Source organism: Pundamilia nyererei, unplaced genomic scaffold, assembly GCF_000239375.1.
Source record: "Pundamilia nyererei isolate P.nyererei 1_Seehausen unplaced genomic scaffold, PunNye1.0 scaffold00306, whole genome shotgun sequence".
NCBI lineage: Eukaryota > Metazoa > Chordata > Actinopteri > Cichliformes > Cichlidae > Pundamilia > Pundamilia nyererei.
The window spans coordinates 87,307-109,581 of NW_005187707.1; the positions used below are offsets into that span (position 1 = coordinate 87,307).

Below are 22,275 nucleotides of genomic sequence, written 5' to 3' on the forward strand. Positions count from 1 at the left end.
ACAATTAGAGCTTTGGTAGCAGCTTGTTTGACTGACTACACCCCGCTCTTCGTTTCACATGCTTCTTTGTTTATTGAGGCATCAGTGGCGCTCGTTAGCATGCTAGCATCATCTAGCCAGCAGAAAGGATAACTGCAGCAAGCATAAGAGATTTAGGCCCCGAAAGTTTGTGTACAGACCGTCACATACCTCCGACCCCACCATGTAAAAGTCTCCATCTTGTTCGAGCTGAAATTTTACCGGCTTCTGGCCAAACGTTTTACTGAGAGCTAATTGCATCTTTACGCAGTCACTGCTAATTATTTGAGTAGCCTTTCTTCAGGTGCGTTCGCAGCCTGAGTTGAAAATGGGAAATCCGATATCATACCTTCAAATAGGTTTTGCTTACTCCAATTAGGAGCATGTCTGCTTACCAAGTATAAAACGACATGAAGATTATCCACAAAAAATTGAAAACTACAGCAATTTCTGTACCAGTCCCTATTTAGATGGATTAAATGAGGACATTCAAATTTGGAAGAATTTTTCCCGAAAAGTCTAAACGCTTCATGGGATGCTACTCTCTTTCTGTCCTCGCTCAAAGTGGATGAACAATTTCCAGTGCTCATTACCGCCCCTACTGTTCTACATTAAAATGAGATTTAACTCCTCCAGCTGCAGAGGTTATCTGCGATATCCATATTATTGTAGAGTTCTCACAATTCCTTATGAATCTAATGCAGCGGTCCTCAACCTTTTTTGCGCCACGGACCGGTTTATGTCCGATAATATTTTCACGGACCGGCCTTTAAAGTGCCGCGGATAAATACAACAAAATAAAACCAGTACCGGTACCAAAAAAAGAAGATTTATTCATAACACACGGGAAAAGACCCAGGGAAACCGAGTTAATGATAAAAAAAAATGCTAAAACCTTGAAAACCATCCTCTGCTACCAAATAATTTCCCCCAGGGATTAATAAAGTATTCTGATTCTGATTCTGATTCTGAAAACCATAAATTTCACACCCAAGCCTCAACTCTCACGGACCGGTACCACCTTGGGGGCTGGGGACTGCTGATCTAATGCAAACGGCACATAGGTCTTCTAGATAGATATTGGATCAAAATACACACACAGAGTGCCAAATAACCGAGATTAGCCCAAGTATTCAGAAATCCATTTTTTTAGGCACATGAAGGATTCTTTCTACTCCAGTAAGTCTACTATAAAAATGGATTGTGTATTACAGATATGTTTAAAGCTATCTCAATCAAATTAAATATGACAACAGTGCAGAAGACACCAATATTCCAGAAGTGCGTGCAAGGAACAAAATTTACATACTTGTCTTTCTGGAACACTTAAAAACATATCTACCATTTGAATTTTCAAAAAGTCAAAATTTTGTTTTGCTACCAATAAGGCAAGAAAAATTAAGTGTTCTTGTAAAAAGATATTGCTTAATAATAACTGGCTGCATAAATGCCTGAAGGCGTTTTCAAATGGGTAGCTTTGACATGCCAACAACTTTACACTTACAGCAGATTCAGCAAATCTGACATGACATTGAAATGTCTGCCTTTAGACTCAAGATAGCTTGCTAACCCATTATTCTCACTTTGCGCCACACCTCATGGGCTATGAAATCAAAAACAGTGAAAATCCTGACATCTCCGTCTCTAAAAATAAGACAAGTTACAAGAGTCTTTCAACTGACATGTTGCATTTTTACACTCAGAATTAGTAAGAACATCTTTGGTTTCAAGCGAAAACTAAAACACTTCAAAGAGATGAAACCAAACTGTTGTTTGCAACAGACATTTATTCTTTAAAAAAGTGAAATAAAAAAAATGCACTCTTTGTAAATAAATTCATTTCAATAATATTCCACTGCTGTCATTTTCCTCTTTCATATAATTGTATGCCATAATTTATTCATTTATTTTTCCCCGGAGACAAAGACAAACATCACCTGAGGCCCTCAGGTTCACCATCCACAGTTCCATCGGAAGCTTGTATTCTATCAAATAGTCTTAGAGCGACGACCTGGCATCAAGAAGAGTTTGTGAAGATGATTAAAGCCCATATACACAGACAACACACCGTTATCTCCAAACCACTTGTGGCTGTTTGGCATTCCTCATCCACAACTAAACAAACACGTCAAAAACAAAGACCATGTCTTCAACTCTCTGAGAGAAGGTCCCTGAAGGTGACCTGATGATCAGGGATGAAATAGAGGGTGTATTTAACCACCAAGGCGCTGTCCTTCCCCCCACGCAAACCCACCCGGGCGGTCCTCTGGCAGGGGGTTATAGTTGGCATCTTCTTCTGGAGTGTCAAAGAGCATCTTTCTGTGGGAGAAACACGGCAAAAGGAGAATGAGTCATTTCTACAAACACAGAAGTAGTGCTAGTGATGCAGCTAAGAACGGACTTTTGTTAGATTGTCCAACATAAAAAAAATATGTCAATCAAACTGAAGATACACAGCAGCTTTATCCAGAACAAAATATGGAAACGGACTGCTGTCTACATATGTAGGCCTCTTGTCTTTTCAGGGTTTGCCTTGATTTCAAGAGCCACATAGGAACCTCCCATGAATTTATTATGAATTTCTACCATAGCCCCTTTTGATGATGTCATTTTTTAAGAATCCACTATTTTTGATAGAAAAAAAAATTTGTCTGCTCTTATCTGCGTTTTGCAACTTGCGCAATTTCAGTTAGTCTTCGAAGACACTGTTTAGTACTTTGTGAATTCCAAGTTTTATTTCTGTTAATGAAGAATATAGCTTGAGCATATGTCAACATAATGTTTAAATGACAAAAGCATTTCGTGAAACAACAATTGGATTTCAGCCAACCAAATTAATTTGTGCTTGAAGTGTGTTTTGTAGCTCGTTATTGATTTTAAGGGCATGACATGCTTTTTCCACTGTTCTCCTACTTCAGCTGACCTCAGGGAAGAGAGAAAAATCAAAGGAAAGAACAATAACTGGATCTTAGAAAAGTACTTAAATTATAACAGACACCTCTGTGTGTGTAAAGACCAGCTGCACATGGTGCTTAAAGGTGACTGCAGCCACATGTCTATTTAGAGAAATTCCCATCTGCTACTTAAAACTCCTCTCACACCACAAATATTACAATTATTCTGTGACTCACATGATTGATGGGGTCTTGAGCCACCTTCCACCACCTGGTTGATTTGGGAAAACATCCTCCAGGAAGAAGTACACATGACCAACAGCAATACCTCAAGAGAAAAATACAAATCAGTTTTATTCTAACCCATCAAAACCTTGCTGTACACCACTAAACACAGCAGGTACCTGCAAATCTTAGCATACCACCAAAGTACTGAACACTGACAGCAGGGGTCAATTATAAGCACCTAAAAGATCCACGATGATAGAGTTGCCCAGCAGAAGTGAGAATCCCATTAGCACCCAGGGCAAGAAGGGTGCCTGAAAGTTGAGCAGGCCAAAGAAGTTCATGCGAACATTCGGGTTCCGTCGACTCCACACGTATACCAGCATGATGGTGAAGGCCTGGCCCAGGAACACCAGACTCACAAAAGTGCCAAATATCTGAGACTTCATTGAGGACAAATGGCTGAACATTACTGCTGACTGTTTGTGTCTGCCCAACATTAACAGACTAATAATCAACGGCAGCAGAGATCGAAAAGTTGCTTAACACACAAGGAGTGTATGTATGTATATATGTCGTATATAAAGTTGTTCTCTGAACGATCTAAGAGGATACAGTCATCAGAAGTCCACCAAAGAGAAACATGAAGACAAAGTCAGCCGTGCGTCCCCTGAAAGAGCCCTCCTCCAGCATTCGACAGTATCTGTACCTGCAAGTACATGGTTAAGGAAAGCTGCGAGAAAAATGTACACGTCATCACCATCATCCCAATTTGTGCTTTAATTTTTATTTTTTTATTTTTTACAAGAACTCTATTTTTACATAAAATTTTAACATATCATCTCTAAAACCACACCCGGCGTTCCCCAGTGAACCAGAAAGTAAAGCATGCATAGCGACTTTATATGTAAAGAGCTGTGGAACTGAGAAGGATACAGAAAAATCATATTGAACAGGAAATTGAAACCAACCGGACCAAAAAACAGGAAGTTGGTTATTAGTCGCCATACCTAGAAGTGAAAGAAACAACATTCAGCTGCAGATAACAGTAAAACTACTACATCCATTTGTCCAGTTTAAAATAATGTCAGTGCAGGTTTTGTTTAATTCTCAGCTCAACAAGTTCCCATTCACATAGAAATGTTGAAATCTTGATTTTTATTTAATTATGTAATTATTTTACTGTAGTTTATATTTTGCACCAGCAGTTTTACATTTTTCGTTAAATGGAACCAGATCTGTTACTTTCCGGTTCCTTATTTTTAGTATTAGTCTAGAGTAGCTTTGATTGAGTCACAGTTCAAAATAATCATTATTTGTCTTATACTGCCCATTGTTGAGGTCCCTCAGTTTTACTGCTTACCCATATATTTTCAATCTTCTGACTGGCTGCTTAAACAGCAGGTTTTCATTTTGGTATGGTCTTAATCTGAGGGTCAGATAACTCACCTGATAATTTCTTAGAATTAAATCTGGGTTGAAGTAGAGCTGAAATGGTGTGATGATCTCTAGTTGCTGAAAGAGAAAGCAAAGAATAAGTTATATGTAACAACAATGACAATGGCACAAAAAGATCCAGTGTATCTTTATTAAAACCAAGCTTAGTCCACTGTGTACACAAACAGAAATAATGCTCTGGTTTAGACAAATCTGACCTGCCATTTTCTGGAAAATCAGCTGCATAAGACAGCTGCTTACACAGTATAAGTCTAAGCTTGATTCATCAAGACAACAGAACTGCAGTCAGACAAGTCGGAGTCCTGCTCCGCTTTCTTTTCTACACTTTAATGTTACCTGGAGCTAAAAGCACCAACATCACAATACTTTAATTTATAAGTATTAGTAATGAACAAGGAATCAAGACATGTAAAACTTTGGGCAAATACTGACACTGAGCCATTATCTACCCCTGTATTTCCTCTTTCTATTTGAGATCAAAGCAGTGAATGCTGGAGAAACCCTACTGTTTTACTCTGGATTTCTTGTTGCCTTTTAGTTATTTATTTTCTCCTTTGTACCAGAGATATATCTTCACAAACAGTTAAATCCACTTAAGGTCCTTCAGCTCTTCATCGTCACACTATTTTTAAACATTAAAAACAAAGCAAATCTAGAAAACACAGATCAAGATCAGCCCGTGACACTGGTAAATTCATCTTATTTGCTGATAGCTGATATTGCCGACTCTGAAAATACCAATATCCAATAATCAATAAGAAGTGCATTTACTTTCAGAACTGTGACAGTACTGTAAAAAGTACACTCAGAAACCCAACTCACATGGGGTTTAGGCAGCTATTTTGCATATTTCTTGTTATTGCATCAGAAACTGAAAATGACACGACTGTGCACATCATAACAGTAACTGCAAAATAAGCCATTTTATGCTAATAATTACAATAATTCAAAAATACTGACTACTGTTTAAAAAAAAAAACCATAAGAAGCTCCAAAATACCAAAATTTCACGGTCAGCTTCATGCAGTTCTGTGAAAAACTTTTAGCCCCCCTTAATGAATTCTTTCTTTCCCTCTTTTTTGTACTGTCACACATTTTTTTTTCAGATCAAGCAAATTTTAACATTACATAAAGAGAACCCAAGCAAATACAAATTTCAGTTTTTTAACTAGTGATTTTATTCATTAAGTGAAAAAGCTATCCAAACATACCTGACCCTGTGTGGAAAAGTAACTGCCCTCTGACCCTAACTGTTAATGCCACCCCCAGCAACAATAACGGCAAACCAGCCTTTGCGATAACCGGCTATGAGGTTTTTAAGATGTATCTGGGTGAAATCTGGCCCACTCATATTAGCAGAATTAGTGGTTGACGCAGGTTTGGAGTAATTTTGGTAGGCTGGCCTCTCCTGGGAAGGAATGATTTGCACCCAACACCTTATCAACCTACCTACATGGGCTTTAAAATGGCTCCACTGTGACCAACTGAAACATCATCGGCCAGTTCTGTATCACCTTTTCCCACTGCTGCACACACATGCAGAAAAACAAATTCGTCTAATGCAGTGCGACAGTGCCCACATTTTACATCTAAGACAGCTTGAAAGAAAGAGCATATATAACATGTATTCCCTAAAACTGGACTGTAGAATTCTAATAACGTTTATCCATGATGATGAGAGTGACGTGAGCCGCTAGCACCAGGTAGCTTTTAACCCTACAGGATAAATAAACAACAGCTGTAGCTTGTGAGGCGCACTAAGGAAATTATCGGTCGTTTCAACAGCAACTTGACAGGTCAGAGAGAGGCCGTGGCACCGGGTACAAGTAGCCCGCTCCGCTTATTGCTTCATATCACTTAAGCAAGAGATCCAACTAGGTTCCGTTCAGGCACGTACCCTTCTAACAGGTTCCCAAGCACCGAGCTAGCACCGAAGTAACCACCTTACGATGACCGCGGTAGGCAGTGCGAGTTTATTACTCCCTGTCTAACACTGAGAACACCTGAATGAGTCTTACCACCGCAGCAGTTGTGAGTACACAGGCGGTTGTGTATGCCCTGGTAACAACAGGAATCTGTAGGTATTCCTGTTGCAGCGTCTGGTAAGCCATTTTAGACCGACTGAAAGCTTCCGGCACTTTCTTGACACGTCATCCCACAAAGCCAACGGTGCTGCATTCAAGCACATGGGACAAATGGCAAATGTTCCAGTTTCTACACTTTTATACAATCTATGGTCTTTCGCCGATGTTTTTACTGAATATACAGATGTGGATCGTAAGACTGATGGTTTTTGTAGTTTCCATATTTCAAGAAGAACTAATGTAGTACAGTTTTTATTTATTTTGTTTTGACATGTTTGACATGATAACGTTAAAAAAAAAAGAAAAAAAAGACGAAGACTTGAAAATACACGTGATATTCTAAGACGAAATAGGATATTACCTGGAGATTGTTATACACTTTAGGTTGCTCTATTCCTTTTATTGAAATATCTTAAAGATGTATGAGGGTATATTACCTTTTAGAACACAAGACCTGTCGAAATTATTTTAGCCAAGAATCAGCATATTATCAGAGGCGTGTGGAGAAGCGTGTTGCCAACATTCATGGGGTATTCCCTCTTTACACTGGCTGTGTCAAGATCCAGCCTTGGAAAAGAAAGCAGGTGGTCTCTTCAAAAGAAAGCTTTCAAATTTTAACCTCGTAAATTTTTTGTGTGCGCAAAATGTATTTTTAAAGTGTGTGTGTGTGTGTGTGTGTGTGTGTGTGTGTGTGTGTGTGTGTGTGTGTGTGATAGAAATCACTTAAAGTTCTAGAACAAAACACTGAATGACTGGAAAATACACTGCTCAAAAAGAGGAGTTAAAACACATATCTTGATGAATGAAATCTTCCCCAGGTAAGCACGTGTACCAGGACATTCATGTGATGTAAAAGAAAATGTGATTCATCAGACCAGGCCAGCTTCTTCCATTGCTCTGTGGATTAGTTCTGATGCTCACACATCCGTTATTGGCACTGGTCTGAAGCCATGCTGCCCCATAAGTGACAAACTGTGATGGACTGTGTATTCTGACACTTTTCTATCAGAACCTATATTAACCTTTCAGCAGTTTGAGCTATAGTTAACTAATTTGTTGTATCCGATTATACAGGCCAGCCTGAGCCTCGACTCCCCACATGGATGTCATACTATGCTTGCCATAAAACTACTGTGGGTTCACCACTGTTCCTTCCTTGGAACACTTTTGATAGATAATGAACACTGCAGACCAGGAACATCCCACAAGAGCTGCAGTTTCGGAGGTGCTCCAGTCCAGTCGTCTGATCATTACAATGTGGCCTTTGTGCAAATTTGACAATCTTTATGCTTTCCTATATATCTAGCTGCTATAACAACATCTGGAAGAAGCAACTGCTATTACAACTAGAGATTGATGAGGTCCAACACAAATGCTATGACAAGGGAGAGCCAGGATGTCAGATAAGCAGGAAGATGTCATCATCCCCACCTGCCAAGCAAAGACTCACAGCCTTGCCTAACTGCCTAAAGAGATATACCAGAGAGAAGCCAGGAGAATAAACCAGCTCTACTCAACTGAGCCATCCAAGATGTACTCTCAGTGGCAGGGGGATAATATGAGAACAGCCCTGCCAAGGCTAGAGACTAAGCAATTCTCGAAGAGCACATGGGAGAAAGAGGCAACACATAAAAACAATGCTTAGTGGCTAGCAACCTCCATCAACAAGCTCCAAAAATCATCAGAGTGGAAGACTCAAGCATAAAGAGCTAAATGGCACCATGATTCACAGTTACTGCCTAAAGAAGCTAACTGCACTCCAGTGTCAAATAGGACAAGTGAACCAGCTTCTACTGGATAGGGATAATAGATAATGGATGTGATATATATTCAGACTGACTAACTGAACGCTGAACAGTCCTGAGTCTCAGAAGGGGCCACATAAAACCAGGACAAACAGATTCAGGGATAGCTTCTTTCCCAGAGCTATCACCGTAGTAAATAAGCACAAAAACAATTGAACCTATTCCATACCGTCACTGTCATTATATTATGCTGCTATTCATACTGTCATCATATTAATGCTGCTATCCTGTATATATTGTACATACTATTGTTTGAGTACTTACGATTGTTTTTTTTGTACTTTTTATATTTTACATTTATATTTATTAATGAAACTTGCACCAAGGGAGTGGCACTCCAATTTCGTTGTACTCTGTACAATGACAATAAAGGCTATTCTATTCTATTCGATTCTATTCTATTCTTCCATCCAACTACAGACCAATAACTGGCCTCAGCACCAAATGGAAGCTCCTGCCAGGCATCATAGCGCCCATGACGAAAAGTTCATGTTCAATACATGAGCAAGGCCCAGAAAGGAATTAGCAGCAACACCAGTGGGGCAAAATCCCAGCTACTGGTACAACTACTCATGGATGGTAAGACCAGGCGGACCAACTTGTGCACTGCCTGGATTTACTACAAGAAGGCCTTTGACTCAGTGAACTAAATAAGAGCCTTCATCAGGAATGCAATGGGGATATGGTAAACAGCCAACTTCAAGCCAGATGGACAAGTCACCATCAAGTGTGGGATTTACCAAGGAAATGCTCTGTTCCCACTTCTGTTCAGCATAGGCCTGAGTCTCCTCAGCCAGCTCATTAATAAGACTGGCTACGGACTGGAGCAAATGTCAGCCGCTTCCTCTACATGGTTGGCATCAAGTTATACGCCAGGAGTAAACAAGACATCCATTCACCAATCCACACCACTTGGCTCTACTACAACAGTATTGGAATGTTATTCGGACTGGAAAAGTGTGTTTATATGGTAAAAAAGAGAGGGAAGTTAATCAGAACTGAGGGGAGTGAACTGCCAGAAAGCCGCATTGCAGGCATTGAGGATAGCTACCTGTACCTGTACCCACACAAATGGGAACCATGAAGTAGCTGCTAGGAAAACCACAACCACCAAATAAGGCAAGTTCTGAGGAGTCAGCTGAATGGGAAGGACAAGATCTGGGCAACAGCTACACTCTGCCAATCAACAGATCTCTGCCAGAATAATAAGCTGGCCAAAGGAGCCACTGACGTCAACACAATAAAGCTCCATGGACGATTTCAACCAGAAAATAACACTTCATTTCCTTTCAGAGTTAGTAGTCTATGTGTGTCTTTCCTTTTAATACTGAATGTTCAATAAAACGAGAAACCTGCAAGTGATTGCTGACTGTTCATTCTCATCCTGACCATATGAGCCCATGATGGTAACAATCTCCAATCTCTTGAGCCTTCCTTCAAAACATTAGTGAATACCTCAGGAACTAGAACCCCGAGAAAGAACAGGAGCAAGAACAGGAGCCAGCATGGAAGGACAGACACGTACCACCAACAGATCGAACAGTCACTGTGACCGACTGATGTTGAAAAATTCTTAGTGGTTCGGTTCGATCCCTGGCTCCTCTAGTCTGCATGCCAAGTATCCTTGGGCAAGATCCTAACCCCAAATTGCTCTCAGATGCATTCAGAGTATGAATGTGTATGAATGGTAATGAGGAACTAATTCCATTTGGACACACGAAAACTGTTTCAGAATTAGGAATTTATTTATCGAGCCATAGCACAAACCACTGATGTGGAAGGACATAATGCTCTATGATTGTAAAATCATATTAATACATGCCATTGCCAGAAGGTTTGAAGTTTTTATGTCCAGCACTCTTGAGACTTCGAAAGAGCTGGACAGGGCTATAAAAGGTCCTCAACTCAACTGCAAGACCAGTATCTTTGTGTCTTTCAAAATGACCACCATCAGGCAACTGGTGTGAATGTCTCGAACCAAACAATCACAAATAGACTTCAAAGGGTGGCTTGAGCCCCGTGTCACTTCTCAACACTATGGAGCCAGATTGGAATCTGCCATGAGAAAATGACATATGAGAATTGGCAGCTCCACACCTAACACCCTGTGCTTTTCACAAATGAGAATAGGTTCAATCTCTGTACATGTGACAGATGTGACAGGGTCTGGAGAAGTGATCAAGAAAGTTTTGCTGCCTGTAACATTGATGCACAGACATCTACACGCTAGGCAATGGCACCCTGACTCTCAATAGGTATCAGGAAGAAATCCTCGGAGTCCCTGTTAGACCCTACACTGGTGCACTACAATAACCAGTCTCGTTGCGAGAATATGCAGGCAGTTCCTGGAGGGTGAAGGAAATGATAGCACTGACTGGCTCCCATGCTTGCCTGAACCTAAATCTAATAGAACTCCTCTGGGCCCAGAGGAGACTTGTGTCCATCCGACGCCATCAGGTTGCACCTCAGACTGTCATGGAGTTCAGCGATACCCTGGTCCAGATCTAGATCTAACAGTGTATAATCCAGATAAGCAAAATAATAATATTCTTTAATTTGACTTTAATAAGGTGCATTTCCTTAGCATGTTTAATCTGAACTAGTTTCAAATCATAGTCAAAAATTAACAGTCAATTAAAATAGTCCAGTCATTAAGCAATTTATTTGAAATGTACAAGAATCATGAGTTAACGATCTATAACATAAGAGCTTTTTATGACATGTTTTATTTTAAAACAAACAAAAATAAAATACAGTTGAAAAGTTGAATGACTCATATTAATCAACCAATTCCTTTGAATTTTGCTATCAAATAGCTTCTTTACCTAGATCTAGGTAGAGCCACCTGGCTCTAGCTTAGTTTCCTCCAGCAGCATCTTCATGTCTACCAGTGTATCTTCTAGGGTTTGTATCAGTCGTACCACATTATTTTCTTTGCAGCTTTTCCAGGCTGACACTACAAAGGTGAAATTGTCACTTGTAACACTGTAGCAAAAATCATATGAGTTTAGTTTTTCTGGAACAGCAGAACCCAGACAGGCAGCCTTGAACGCCACCTTGTGAATAACAGAAGTGAGAATGTAATCGTTAGTTACTGGTGATCGTTTGTCATAATCAATTTTAGAGCATATAAAAAGGTATTGGATAAAAAAATAATTAATCATCTCTATTTGAACTGCAGTAGGCTTATAGTATGAAACATTTTCAGGCCCAGCCCTCACCTGACTTGTAGAAAGTAGAAAGTTAAAGGCTTTATTAAGGGAGGTATCTGTGTAGATGTCTGGCATGGGGATATTGTTCTCAATAGCTTGAACTTTCAGGCCCAAGAAGTGTCCAAATGTTGTCCGGCCACGAATTTCCTGTCATGATGGAGACGAGTCAATTTATTTGTAACAATAATCACCAGATGTAGTATTGCTGTAGTATTATTATTCACAGGGCACAATTTTCTGTTAAAGGATGAGGTTTAGCAAAACTAAATGTTATTCTTCCTAAGATTAATTACTTTAAATAGATTTGACTGCACAGCAAAACCGTTATACCCAATACACACAGACAACATGAACAATGTCTGTCTACTTCCAGGAACAACTCAAACCTTGTGCTTTAGGTCATCCTCTCCTCACTTCAAATACTATCTATGGACCAGCTGTGTTTGACATTTTATTCCATTACAGTTGTATTTTAAGTGATTCAACTGTTTCTCAAAAACTTGACTGTCAGTTTTGACTTAGAAAAACAAAGGGAACAAAAACACAAACATATTTACAGTTTATAAATTGTAGTCACACTGATGTACTGAACGGTTATGGAAATGATACTCACCATGTTGGTGTTCCACATATGCACTTTTATAGCATTTTCCAATAAATTACGTTTCTCTGAGTTCTGGAAAAAACAAGACAAGGTTATAAGCCATACTTTTAACCAAATACGTTGTGTTAGACACCCAAAGCAGTGACACAACACAAAACCACAGGATTTAAGTAGAAAACAGTTTGGGGTTTAAAATATCACAGTAACTCGAAGCATACGTTAGTCGGAGATGCTGCTAGCACTTTGGTTAACGCTTCACCCGGCTTGCGACAAACCACTCTCAAAGAACGTCAGGGCCTCAGTAAGTATACCTTGGACAAACTGACTAACACAATTCCCAAGTGGATTGCAACAAACTGCAGACCTATTAATATTGTCGAGGACACAGGCTTTACAAAGGTTTTGCAAGATTAATTGAACAAGGCTCCAAGAAGAAGCACAATGTCAAAAATGCATGGGCTCTGTGAAACTGAAAAGGGAAAAAAAAAATAAAATAAAAAAATTCACAACTGTAGAAACTGAGTGTGCACGTAACATGACACCTGCAGCTAAACATTTGCCATTTGAGCACATGCCTTGTGTGGCTCACATCTTACAGAGATGCATCACTGTGGGTCTTGGTGTGTCAAGTGCTAGAAAAAAAAATGTTGGCTGCTTCAAACATAGTCCAGCGACGCCTCAGAGCTGGAAACACAGCAAACAACCCTGGGGCAGGGGAAGGAGCCATTGATCCAGGACGTGCCAACACGCTGGAATTCAACACTAGAAATGGTCAAGCGTCTAAACCGCAACCAAGCAGCAATTAAAGCGACCTTAGACCAACAGAGCCACAAACTTGTCAGGCTGATGCCAAAAGAATGGGACAAACGGCAGAAGGTGGAGTCTCTTCTGGAGCCCTGGAAGTCAGCAATCTATATAACATTTAGGCTGAAATAAAATTGATTAAACAAAATCAATTTCTTGATTTGAAAGATGGAAGAAGAACCATTTTGTTGTTCTTCCATCTTTCCTTCTGTGTGTTTTCACTACAGGTATGTAACTGAGATTCCCGGTGGGGAATCCTACGTTTCCTTCTCAGTGGTACTGCCTGCCCTCTTCCACTTGCATCATGTTATGGAAATCTCTGATGATGATGAGTCGCTAGGTTTAAAACAGCATTCCAAGCAGACCTAACCTCCCCTTAAGAAAACAATATCAACGATGAATGAATCAAGATTGCAACAGCTTTGGATGCTCGTTTCAAGGAATTGAAAGGCCTCTCCAAGAGTGACAGAGAGAGGGTGTGGCCCACAGTTGAAAGAATGCTGAATGATCAGTCCCCACCTTGACAAACTTGTGAAGATGGGCCACCTAAGAAAATTAGTCTTTTAGAGATGGGCTCAGATTCAGAATCATTGACACATTAGCAGAATTAGCAAAATTGACACATATTGCACGGTTGCATATTGACATTGAGTCGAATTCTTCCTATTTGACCTGCTTTTTGGGATCATCAAAAGACTTGACAAAGGCAGCTGAGGCACTGGAGGTTGAAAGGATTACACCTAACCGTCCTTTCCTGAACAAACGCATGGAGGCTGCTTCATATGATGCACAGCACTGCTGGTGGATCCTGCCAAGATAAGGGAAAAAAAAAAAAAGTGGTCAACTCAGCATATGAAATGTTGAAATCATCACCTGAGAGCTATGTTAAAACTGCATAAATCACCATTGTTAATGGAAACAAGACTTTGTCTTTAAAAAGAAAAAAAAAACACCATGCTTTTAGTCCTTTAGTATCTCACCTATAGTAGGCCAGCTGTATTGCCATCTGTATAAAAGCATCTGGGCTTATTTGATGTGCTTTTGGAATTTGTTTCCCAAAGTGATTGAATACCAAAACCCTGAGGTCCAGGTCTTGGGCATGCCTGTGATGGTGGAGATAGAAGATATGTGTAACAGTCACACAGTTATGCTAGTGTTCTTCATTTCAGATCCATGTGGCTGTTCTCTCTTTCTTTGGAGCTGTACTCTAAACTTCCATGTTTTCTGTATATAATCCACTGTCTGAGGAAACAAACTGATTCATTTAAGTTCTGAGAAAATAACTCTGGAGCTCATTTAATCTGTTTTCCTGATACATTTCTAAAGTCTGATTTAATGAGACTTTTGCAAATAATGCTCCCCACTATAGGCATGCTTTAAAATGAGCCTACCTAATGATTCAGGCAGGTTGTTGCTATCATGGTCCTGTGCCTTACACCCAGGTTATTCAGTTTTTGCACTTTAAAATATTCTACTTATTACTCAAAATTAATTTATTAATTGCTTATTTTGTACTTTTTACATTAGAGTTTATTAGTTTTCATGGCATTTCTCTCAGTTCTCCTTTTCCTGTGCCAAATGTATTTTTGTCTGAGTTTCCTTGTTCCAGTTATTGTACCCCACTTCCTGTTTTGCTTCTCTTGTTTCCCCAGTGTGTTCAGCTGGCTCTCATGACACTTGTTTATATTTAAGTTCTCCTCTTACTTCTCACTACGTCTGTCGCTCTTCCTTGTGTTCTTACTGCTTGTTACTAGAATTTTGGATTCTTTTACTAGTTACCGGCAAAAACAAGGCTTTGTGAACCAGAAACAGGAATGTCAAACTCATTTTACATCACATGCCACATACAGCACACTTTGTTCTTAATGCGGCGAAGGCAAAGGCGAAGAAGAAATATGATCCTTTTGCCATTTTATTGTTTATTTATTACTTAATTAGTTTGATGTAATATCAATGGCTTTGTTTTTAAACCTATGAACATGTTCTTAAAAGTCCAAAAACTTAAAAAGCCATCCACTGGACCGGATTGGAGGCCCTCAACCCTTATGTTTGACAACCCTACTATCAATCTGACCACCATCCCCACAGTGAAACCATCTGGTCACTTTTGCCACTGTGACATCTTGATAATGCAATTCTTGTGAAAACACAAAAACAAGCACACCTCTAATCCACACAGAATGTCCCTTAGCAGGTTACACCTCCACAGATATCTTGGTAGCCATCAACAAGTTTCTGGCATAATTCTGCCTGGATATTTGACCACTACTTGGCAGAATTACTTTAAAACTGGTTAGTTTCTTGGCTCGGACCCAGCTTTTAATCATAATACACAAAAGATTTAATCTGTTAATGGGTTGGGGTATTGGGAGGGCCATTTCAGAAGCTTTATGTTGGTTTTGGAAGGGATAACTGTTTGGGAACCCCCAACTGTTGATTGTAGGTGATGTACACCCCATTCTTCCATCTACAACTCCACTGTGTTGTAGGAGTTGAATAAATTGCTTTAAGTGACCAGTTACATTTTTGATTGACCAGCATTACTATTTATTGATGTGACTCCTGACAGAAATAACAGGATGATTTGTTAAGTGTACCATGCAAAACTCTGCCCTGAGAAACTCTCCTTTTGCAATATGCTTGTGATTATTTTCTATTTGCACCGAAGTGGTGTTGAGTCAGTTTTTGAAGAATTTGGCTGAATATATTCCAATACTCAAGCCAGTCATTTGATCACAGTCCACAAAGACATACTTTTTAGTTCCTGAAAAGAAAATTGAATGCAGAAAGTTGTTAAATCCCTTGAATTGAAGCTGAAAGTCTGAACTTTAATCATTGTCCAAATACATATGAACTGTGACTGTCAGTATGGACAACAGGAAGAGTTATGTAGTACTGTAGAATAATTTCAAACTCTGGCATTTCTTAACGCCACGTTCAAGAGAATCAGTTCACAGTTTCTGATTTCCACTCTCCCACAGTAAATGGACTCCTAGGTACATGCCCTCAACACCTCACCTTCATGCTGCTTCCCTCTGCTATGATATCTGCTGTTCTTATGCTAGCTTGTATGGTTACTGACAAAGGAGAGTTCACACCCAGTTAAAGCTAAACTTAAACATTACTACAGAGTTTTAAATTAAAATTAGGGCAGCACGGTGGCACGGTGGTTAGCACTGTTGCCGCACAGCAAGAAGGTCCTGAGTTCAATTCCACCATCAGGCCGGGGTCTTTCTGTGTGGAGTTTGCATGTTCTCCCCGCGTTTGCGTGGGTTCTCTCCGGGTACTCCGGCTTCCTCCCACCGTCCAAAGACATGCAGCTTGTGGGGATAGGTTAATTGGATAATCCAAATTGTCACTAGGTGTGAATGTGCGAGTGAATGTGAGTGTGAATGGTTGTCTGTCCCTGTGTGTTAGCCCTGTGACAGACTGGCGACCTGTCCAGGGTGTACCCCGCCTTTCGCCCTATGACAGCTGGGATAGGCTCCAGCGCCCCCCGCGACCCTGAAAAGGATAAGCGGAAGCGAATGGATGGATGGATGTTTTAGTTGTCCAACCCTTTAACTGTAGTGCAAAACTACAAACCTAGTGTTTCTGAGACAGACTTGCATGAAATAGGACCGAGCTTAAACAGGCATGTGCGCTTACTTGTCAACATTCTGTTTAGACTCCTCAATGGCTGTTTTAATGTCAGGTGTGATGTTAAAGTGTAGTTTCTGAGGCATTGGCAAAAGTGCCACAGGAGACTCCATCATCTGTGGTTTCTTCCTGTCTCCACACATTTAAAAAAAACAAAAACAAAACAAACAAAAAACAAACAAACAGTAGAACAGAACATCAAATCTAGTGACAGACGAAGTGACAGTCACTGTTAGGTGTGCTAGAAAATTGCTTAATGATATTTAAGATGACATAATTACATTTGCAAAAACAACGGAAATTAAAATTTATAAAGAAAACGTGACATGCTCCTGAAGTGTGGTTTTTTTAGAGGATGTAAACTTACATGGAAGATGTGATATAATCTGATAGAGCCATACATGGTGTGCCATCAATAATGGCATGCAACATGGTAAACCCACATGTCCCATCTTCACCAACAATAAACTGAAAGAAAGACACACAAATTAAGTTTCTTCATGTGCGGTTCTGTTACTGAGCTTCTATGATAGGGAAGTTTTTTAGTAAATTGGGCCATCAATTTAGGCTTTTAAAGTGCTGGTTTAAAATGTAAAAATAACACTACTACAACAACAACAACAACTACTAAGGTAAAGGCACCTAGAAGGTCATTGGCATTTAAACAGAGTAGAACTACTCTATCATTAACTTTTCGCACAACTTTAATCTGATATCTATGCAAGGTAAAATAGAGCTTGCCTGAATGATACATCAGTGGTTCGATTTTCCTTCTCTCACCTGCAGCGATTTGTCAAACCAGCGGTTAGCACTGTTCCACTGGGTGCCGCCTCCATGCAAAACCTGCACTGGTTCAAACCTGCTATACTTCTCATATGTCCGAGGCATGGCTTTGTCCAAACACAGCACACAGATGCTCCTTTCAATGGCTGAAACTGATTTTTTGTTGGAGGGATCTGAACAAATTAAGCACAAAGACACACAAAGCAAATATGCTGTTAAGATAAATTTAACACAATTGTTTAAATTTAACACAATTGTTTAATATTCTAGAAAACCTAAAATGTAATATTCTAATCTGAAGGTTAGCCGTTCGATCCATTCTGCATGCCAAACATCTAACTCCAAGTTGTTTTCCGATTCATCCATGGGAGTATTAATGCATGTGCACATGCATCAAACAGTATGCAGCCTGTTTCAGTTGCTCTTGCTTTTTCTTTTTACTTTAGCTTTTTTCTTACTTATTTCTTTGACCTTAGTACTTAAGAGTGTTCCTCCTTTTTTTAATATCTCTTTTTAAAACATTTGGATCGATAGAGTTTTTGTTCCGTTTATTGCCACGGAATAGTTACTTTTTTTGAGGAATGGCAGCGCGGAGGAGCCGCTACACACCGCACAGGTTGTTTACTCCAGAGATCAGCTGATCGCCCTGATGCCGTTGGCATGGCACCTGTCATCAAACTGTGCACTGTTGAACTAGGGCTGTATTATTTGCCCAGGAAATGTTCCCATGTGAGCTTGGTGACTGTTTACGTTCCCCCCTCGACTAACCCCACAGCTGCATGTGACATTATCCACTCTGCTATAGCCCGGTTACACACTCAGCACCCGAGTGCTTTCACTTCCATCTTGGGTGATTTCAACCATGTCGCCTTGGACACTACACTGCCAACTTTCACACAATATGTGGTCTGTCACACCAGCATGGGGAGACTTTTAGATGCACTGCATAGTAATGTCAAGGACGCATGCAGTTCATTCTCCCTCCCCCCCACTCGGTAAGTCAGATCATAACCTGATTCACCTCACACCCTGCTATGTGCTTATTGTGGGGAGGGAGCCTGTGACCACTACAAGTATTAGGAGGTGGTTGGAGGCCTTAGCAGAACAACAGGGTTGTTTTGAATTGACAAACTGGAAGGTTCTTAGAGTGAGGGCATCAATGGACTTACTGATCCTATCACCGACTACATAACCTTCTGCACCAACTCCACTGTCCCAACTCAGACTGTCCATTGTTACCCAAATAACAAGCTGTGGGTAACTAAGGACATCAAAGCACTCCTGAAGGACAAGAAGAGGGCTTCAGAGTGGTTCAGGCATTATTGAAGGGCAAGATCAGAGAGGCTGAGGACAATTACAGGAGAAACTCCCACATCATGAAGACCCTGGGAAGACTCATCCTTGACCAGCTCCGACCTCTAGTCTGGCCAAATCAGGATCCCCTTCAGTTTGCTTACCAGCCCCACCTCAGAGCTGAGGACGCCATCATCTACCAGCTCAATTGTGTCTACACCCATTTGGATGAGCCGGAAGCATGGTGGGGTCATGTTTTTCGATGTTTCCAGTGCATTCAATACCATGAGGCCAACTCTTCTGGGTGATCGTCTATGCTGTTGCATGCTGGGGCAGCTGGTAGAGGGTTGCAGATGCCAACAGACTCAAACTGTTCTGCAAGGCCAGTAACGCTGCTGGGATGGAGCTGGACTCCCTTAGGGTGGTGTCTAAGAGGTGGATGTTGTCTAAGATAAGGATAATGCTGGCCATAATGGCCCCCACCCTACCCTACTCTCTGCTGGCTAGTTACAGGAGCATGTTCAGTGAGAGACCAAGATTACTAAAAAGCACCACTGAACGACTCAGAAAATCATTCCTGCCCCTGGCCATCCCCTTGCATCTCCTCCATTTAATACACTGCAATACTTACACCCTCTTGCACATGCTCTACAGTAAAATAACAAATGACAGCATTTCACAGGTTGAGCTTGAAATTGCTTAAAGTGTCTACATTTACACATTTTTAAATAAATAAATGAATACATCTAAAGTGAATTCAAACTGGAAATAGGTGGTGGTTAGATTATGATATTACTTATTATTCTGACCTAAATTTATTGCTCTTGTATTAACATTTGTGTCCCAATGGTAGGTGGGGTTACACAGGTGACCTTAACACTTTGCATATGACTAATTATAATCTACTGTGTCCCTTAACAATGAATCTTTGCCCTTAAAATCCTTGTTTTTACTTATTACACACAATTTCTGTAAGCCTCTTTACATGTCTATGGAAGTATAATTGTGCTCACCCTGGACCAGTTTGTTATAGTATTTGTACCAGGTGTCCCGGTGCAGGGTCGTGAGAATACCAACATGTTCTGTGTTGGTCTCTAGTGATGAATTACAGATCCGCTCCAGCTGAACACAAAGCTGATCAGCAGTGACCGGAGTGCCATCACTGTGGTAGACCTCCACTGTAAAGAACTGAAAAGAGAGACAACAATGCTGGACTGACAGTTCAACACTGAGAAAGAGACCACTTGTAATTCAGGCATTACTGCCCATTGTTAAAGGAACTGGAAGATCAAAACTTATTCCAAATAAATTAAACATGAGTATTCCTGTGAAATGTATGACAATTTTAGTAGCACCTTAAATTAAGCCTTAGAGGTCTAAGATTCTTAGAAAGAAGAGCGTCTGGACTTCTCTAAATTGCTTGAAGATGTTTCACCTCTCATCCGAGAAGCTTCTTCAGTTCAAGGGTCCACCCCAAGAGGGACAAAAGGACCCCCTAATGATCCTCTACTTAATCACACGAGCCCAGGTGTAAAAACGGGTGTAGGTCACAATCAGGCATGGTTTTAATTGAGCTCATTGTGAAACCTAGCCCCACCCTATAATGTGATTTCCTGAGTTCAAATGGCCCGGGATGTGAGTGGGCGTTAAGGAGTCTGGGAAGGAATCTCAACACTGGATTATAGATGGCAGACAGTTGGTGCCATAAGATGGTCCTTCACAGTGGACATAAATGGCTTCTTTCACTCCTCTTTCAAACCATCTGTCTTCTCTGTCCAAAATGTGAAGATGGCATCCTCGAAAGAGTGTCCTTTGTCCCTTAAATCCTTTTTCAAGGATGCCAATGAAATGAGTGTAAATGTAGGGAGAAACCTTGTTTGATTTGTTTTTCTGTATGTGCTGTGATAACTTTTCAAGAGTTATTAGAAGAAGCTGGTGCTTGAGCCGGTGCTTTTTTACCTGGACTTGTAGAATTCAAGTTTGATAAATAATGGGGCCCTGAACTCAAACACCTCAATAAAGGTGTATGTTTGACACCTCACCTGAGAGTTTTGTGCCACTGTAATGTGTCTGGGGTTGGAGTTCTTGGCATGGAACACCAATGAGTCAGTCTTCTGTCCAGGGACACGGCAGGATGACAGTGCCCGGAAGTATTGCATCATACAGAGGGGCTCTCCTCGCATATATTGTACTGGTAGTGTCTCACTGCAAAATTAAGAGGGTGTGTCCTAACATACATTCGTGGTTAAATAAAAAAAAAAAAAAAAAAAAGACAAGACAAGCAATAACTTTAAAACCTCTATTCAAATATTCTGGTTCATAGAGTTCACTGACTATTTTACATTATTATAAAGTAAACCCAGAGTTTGTCAAACATGCTTCCTGGAATACAACCCTGGTCCCCAACCAGGCATCTTTCAGTGTTTCACATTGTGTCCATGGTCCACTACACCATCTTTGCCATGTTTGTGATTGCAAGAAGTTTTAAGTGATCTGATGGTACTCACTCCTCAATCATTGTCTTGAAGTCCAGAACAGCTTTTATCACTTTGGCAGCACACCTGGTCAGAAAAAACAGTTATAAAACAATACAACATAAAAGTTTTCAATGCAATATGACTCACTAAAAGCAAAGTGGCCAAGATACCTAATGTGGGTCAAACTCCTAAAACCAAAGATCCTTATAATTTATACCGTACAATTTATCTGTAACTGCCCATGGACAAAATATTTTCAGCTATTTTCACACAGACCAGTTGATCCTGCATGAATTATTGAAATTATACACAAAACCAAATTCAGAAAAAGCTGGGACACTAAAATTAAAGTTCGACCCACGATCTCGATCCGGTGGTCGGGGTGAGTGACTGATGTACCAGCACAAATGCAGAATAAATGAGAAGTGATCTGAAGTGATCAGAAGAAATCCTGGATTACACAAGAACTTGATGGAAAACTGAGGGGAAGTGACATAGTTGGACTCTGTGAGTGTGAACAGGCTCTGACGATGAAGCATGCTAGGATTTTTGAAGCTGGAGTTAATGTACCGATAGGTTGTAAATTCTTAGGGTGTAGTTCATCTTGAAATAGAATATAGAAAGTCGTTGGCAGGTTTGCTTCATTTGAGTAAGATTTCCCAAATGAACGAAGGTGATGGCAAGCAGTTTTGGAGTATTAGTTGTACTGGTTGAAGGCCAGTTAGAAGAGAACCACCTTCTACGATGATAACCCCTAAAACCAGCTGAATGTCATCAAGCTGATCATCATTGTAGGACTTTTCTCATCTCCACATATACATTAAAAAACACAGAATATTTCCCCTAAGCTAGTTAACTCAGCGATCCTCCTTGAATCGCTACCTTATCGTGGTGGAGGGGTTTGTGTGTCCCTGGGATCCCAGGGGCTATGTTGTCTGGGGGCTTTTGCCCCCTGGTAGGGTCTCCCATGGCAAATTGG

The 22,275-nt window shown here is 40.4% G+C and overlaps 3 protein-coding genes across 3 annotated transcripts in view; all 3 read right to left on the reverse strand.

Moving 5' to 3' along the window:
- Positions 1-328, reverse strand: part of LOC102201882 (SWI/SNF-related matrix-associated actin-dependent regulator of chromatin subfamily B member 1-like) — a 10,104-nt gene extending 9,776 nt beyond the window's left edge. The window contains exon 1 of the mRNA XM_005751296.1: positions 190-328. Within this exon, the coding sequence (XP_005751353.1) occupies positions 190-279 (90 nt within the window). The 5' untranslated portion in view covers positions 280-328. The remainder of the gene's footprint in view (positions 1-189) is intronic.
- A 1,446-nt stretch (positions 329-1,774) lies between these two features.
- derl2 (derlin 2) lies at positions 1,775-6,773 on the reverse strand. Its single transcript, XM_005751298.1, has 7 exons — positions 6,614-6,773; positions 4,587-4,652; positions 4,074-4,147; positions 3,753-3,846; positions 3,379-3,574; positions 3,150-3,240; positions 1,775-2,337 (listed from the first exon to the last, which is right to left on the reverse strand). The coding sequence occupies exons 1-7, from the start codon at positions 6,704-6,706 to the stop codon at positions 2,232-2,234; spliced, it is 720 nt and encodes a 239-aa protein (XP_005751355.1). The 5' UTR covers positions 6,707-6,773; the 3' UTR covers positions 1,775-2,231.
- A 4,114-nt stretch (positions 6,774-10,887) lies between these two features.
- On the reverse strand, positions 10,888-21,835 carry LOC102209147 (carnitine O-acetyltransferase-like). Its single transcript, XM_005751327.1, has 13 exons — positions 21,765-21,835; positions 21,327-21,380; positions 20,862-21,024; positions 19,833-20,007; positions 17,524-17,699; positions 17,111-17,211; positions 16,753-16,872; positions 14,085-14,207; positions 13,777-13,912; positions 12,310-12,372; positions 11,706-11,843; positions 11,330-11,540; positions 10,888-10,994 (listed from the first exon to the last, which is right to left on the reverse strand). The coding sequence occupies exons 1-13, from the start codon at positions 21,833-21,835 to the stop codon at positions 10,888-10,890; spliced, it is 1,638 nt and encodes a 545-aa protein (XP_005751384.1).
- Between the last annotated feature and the right edge of the window lie 440 nt (positions 21,836-22,275).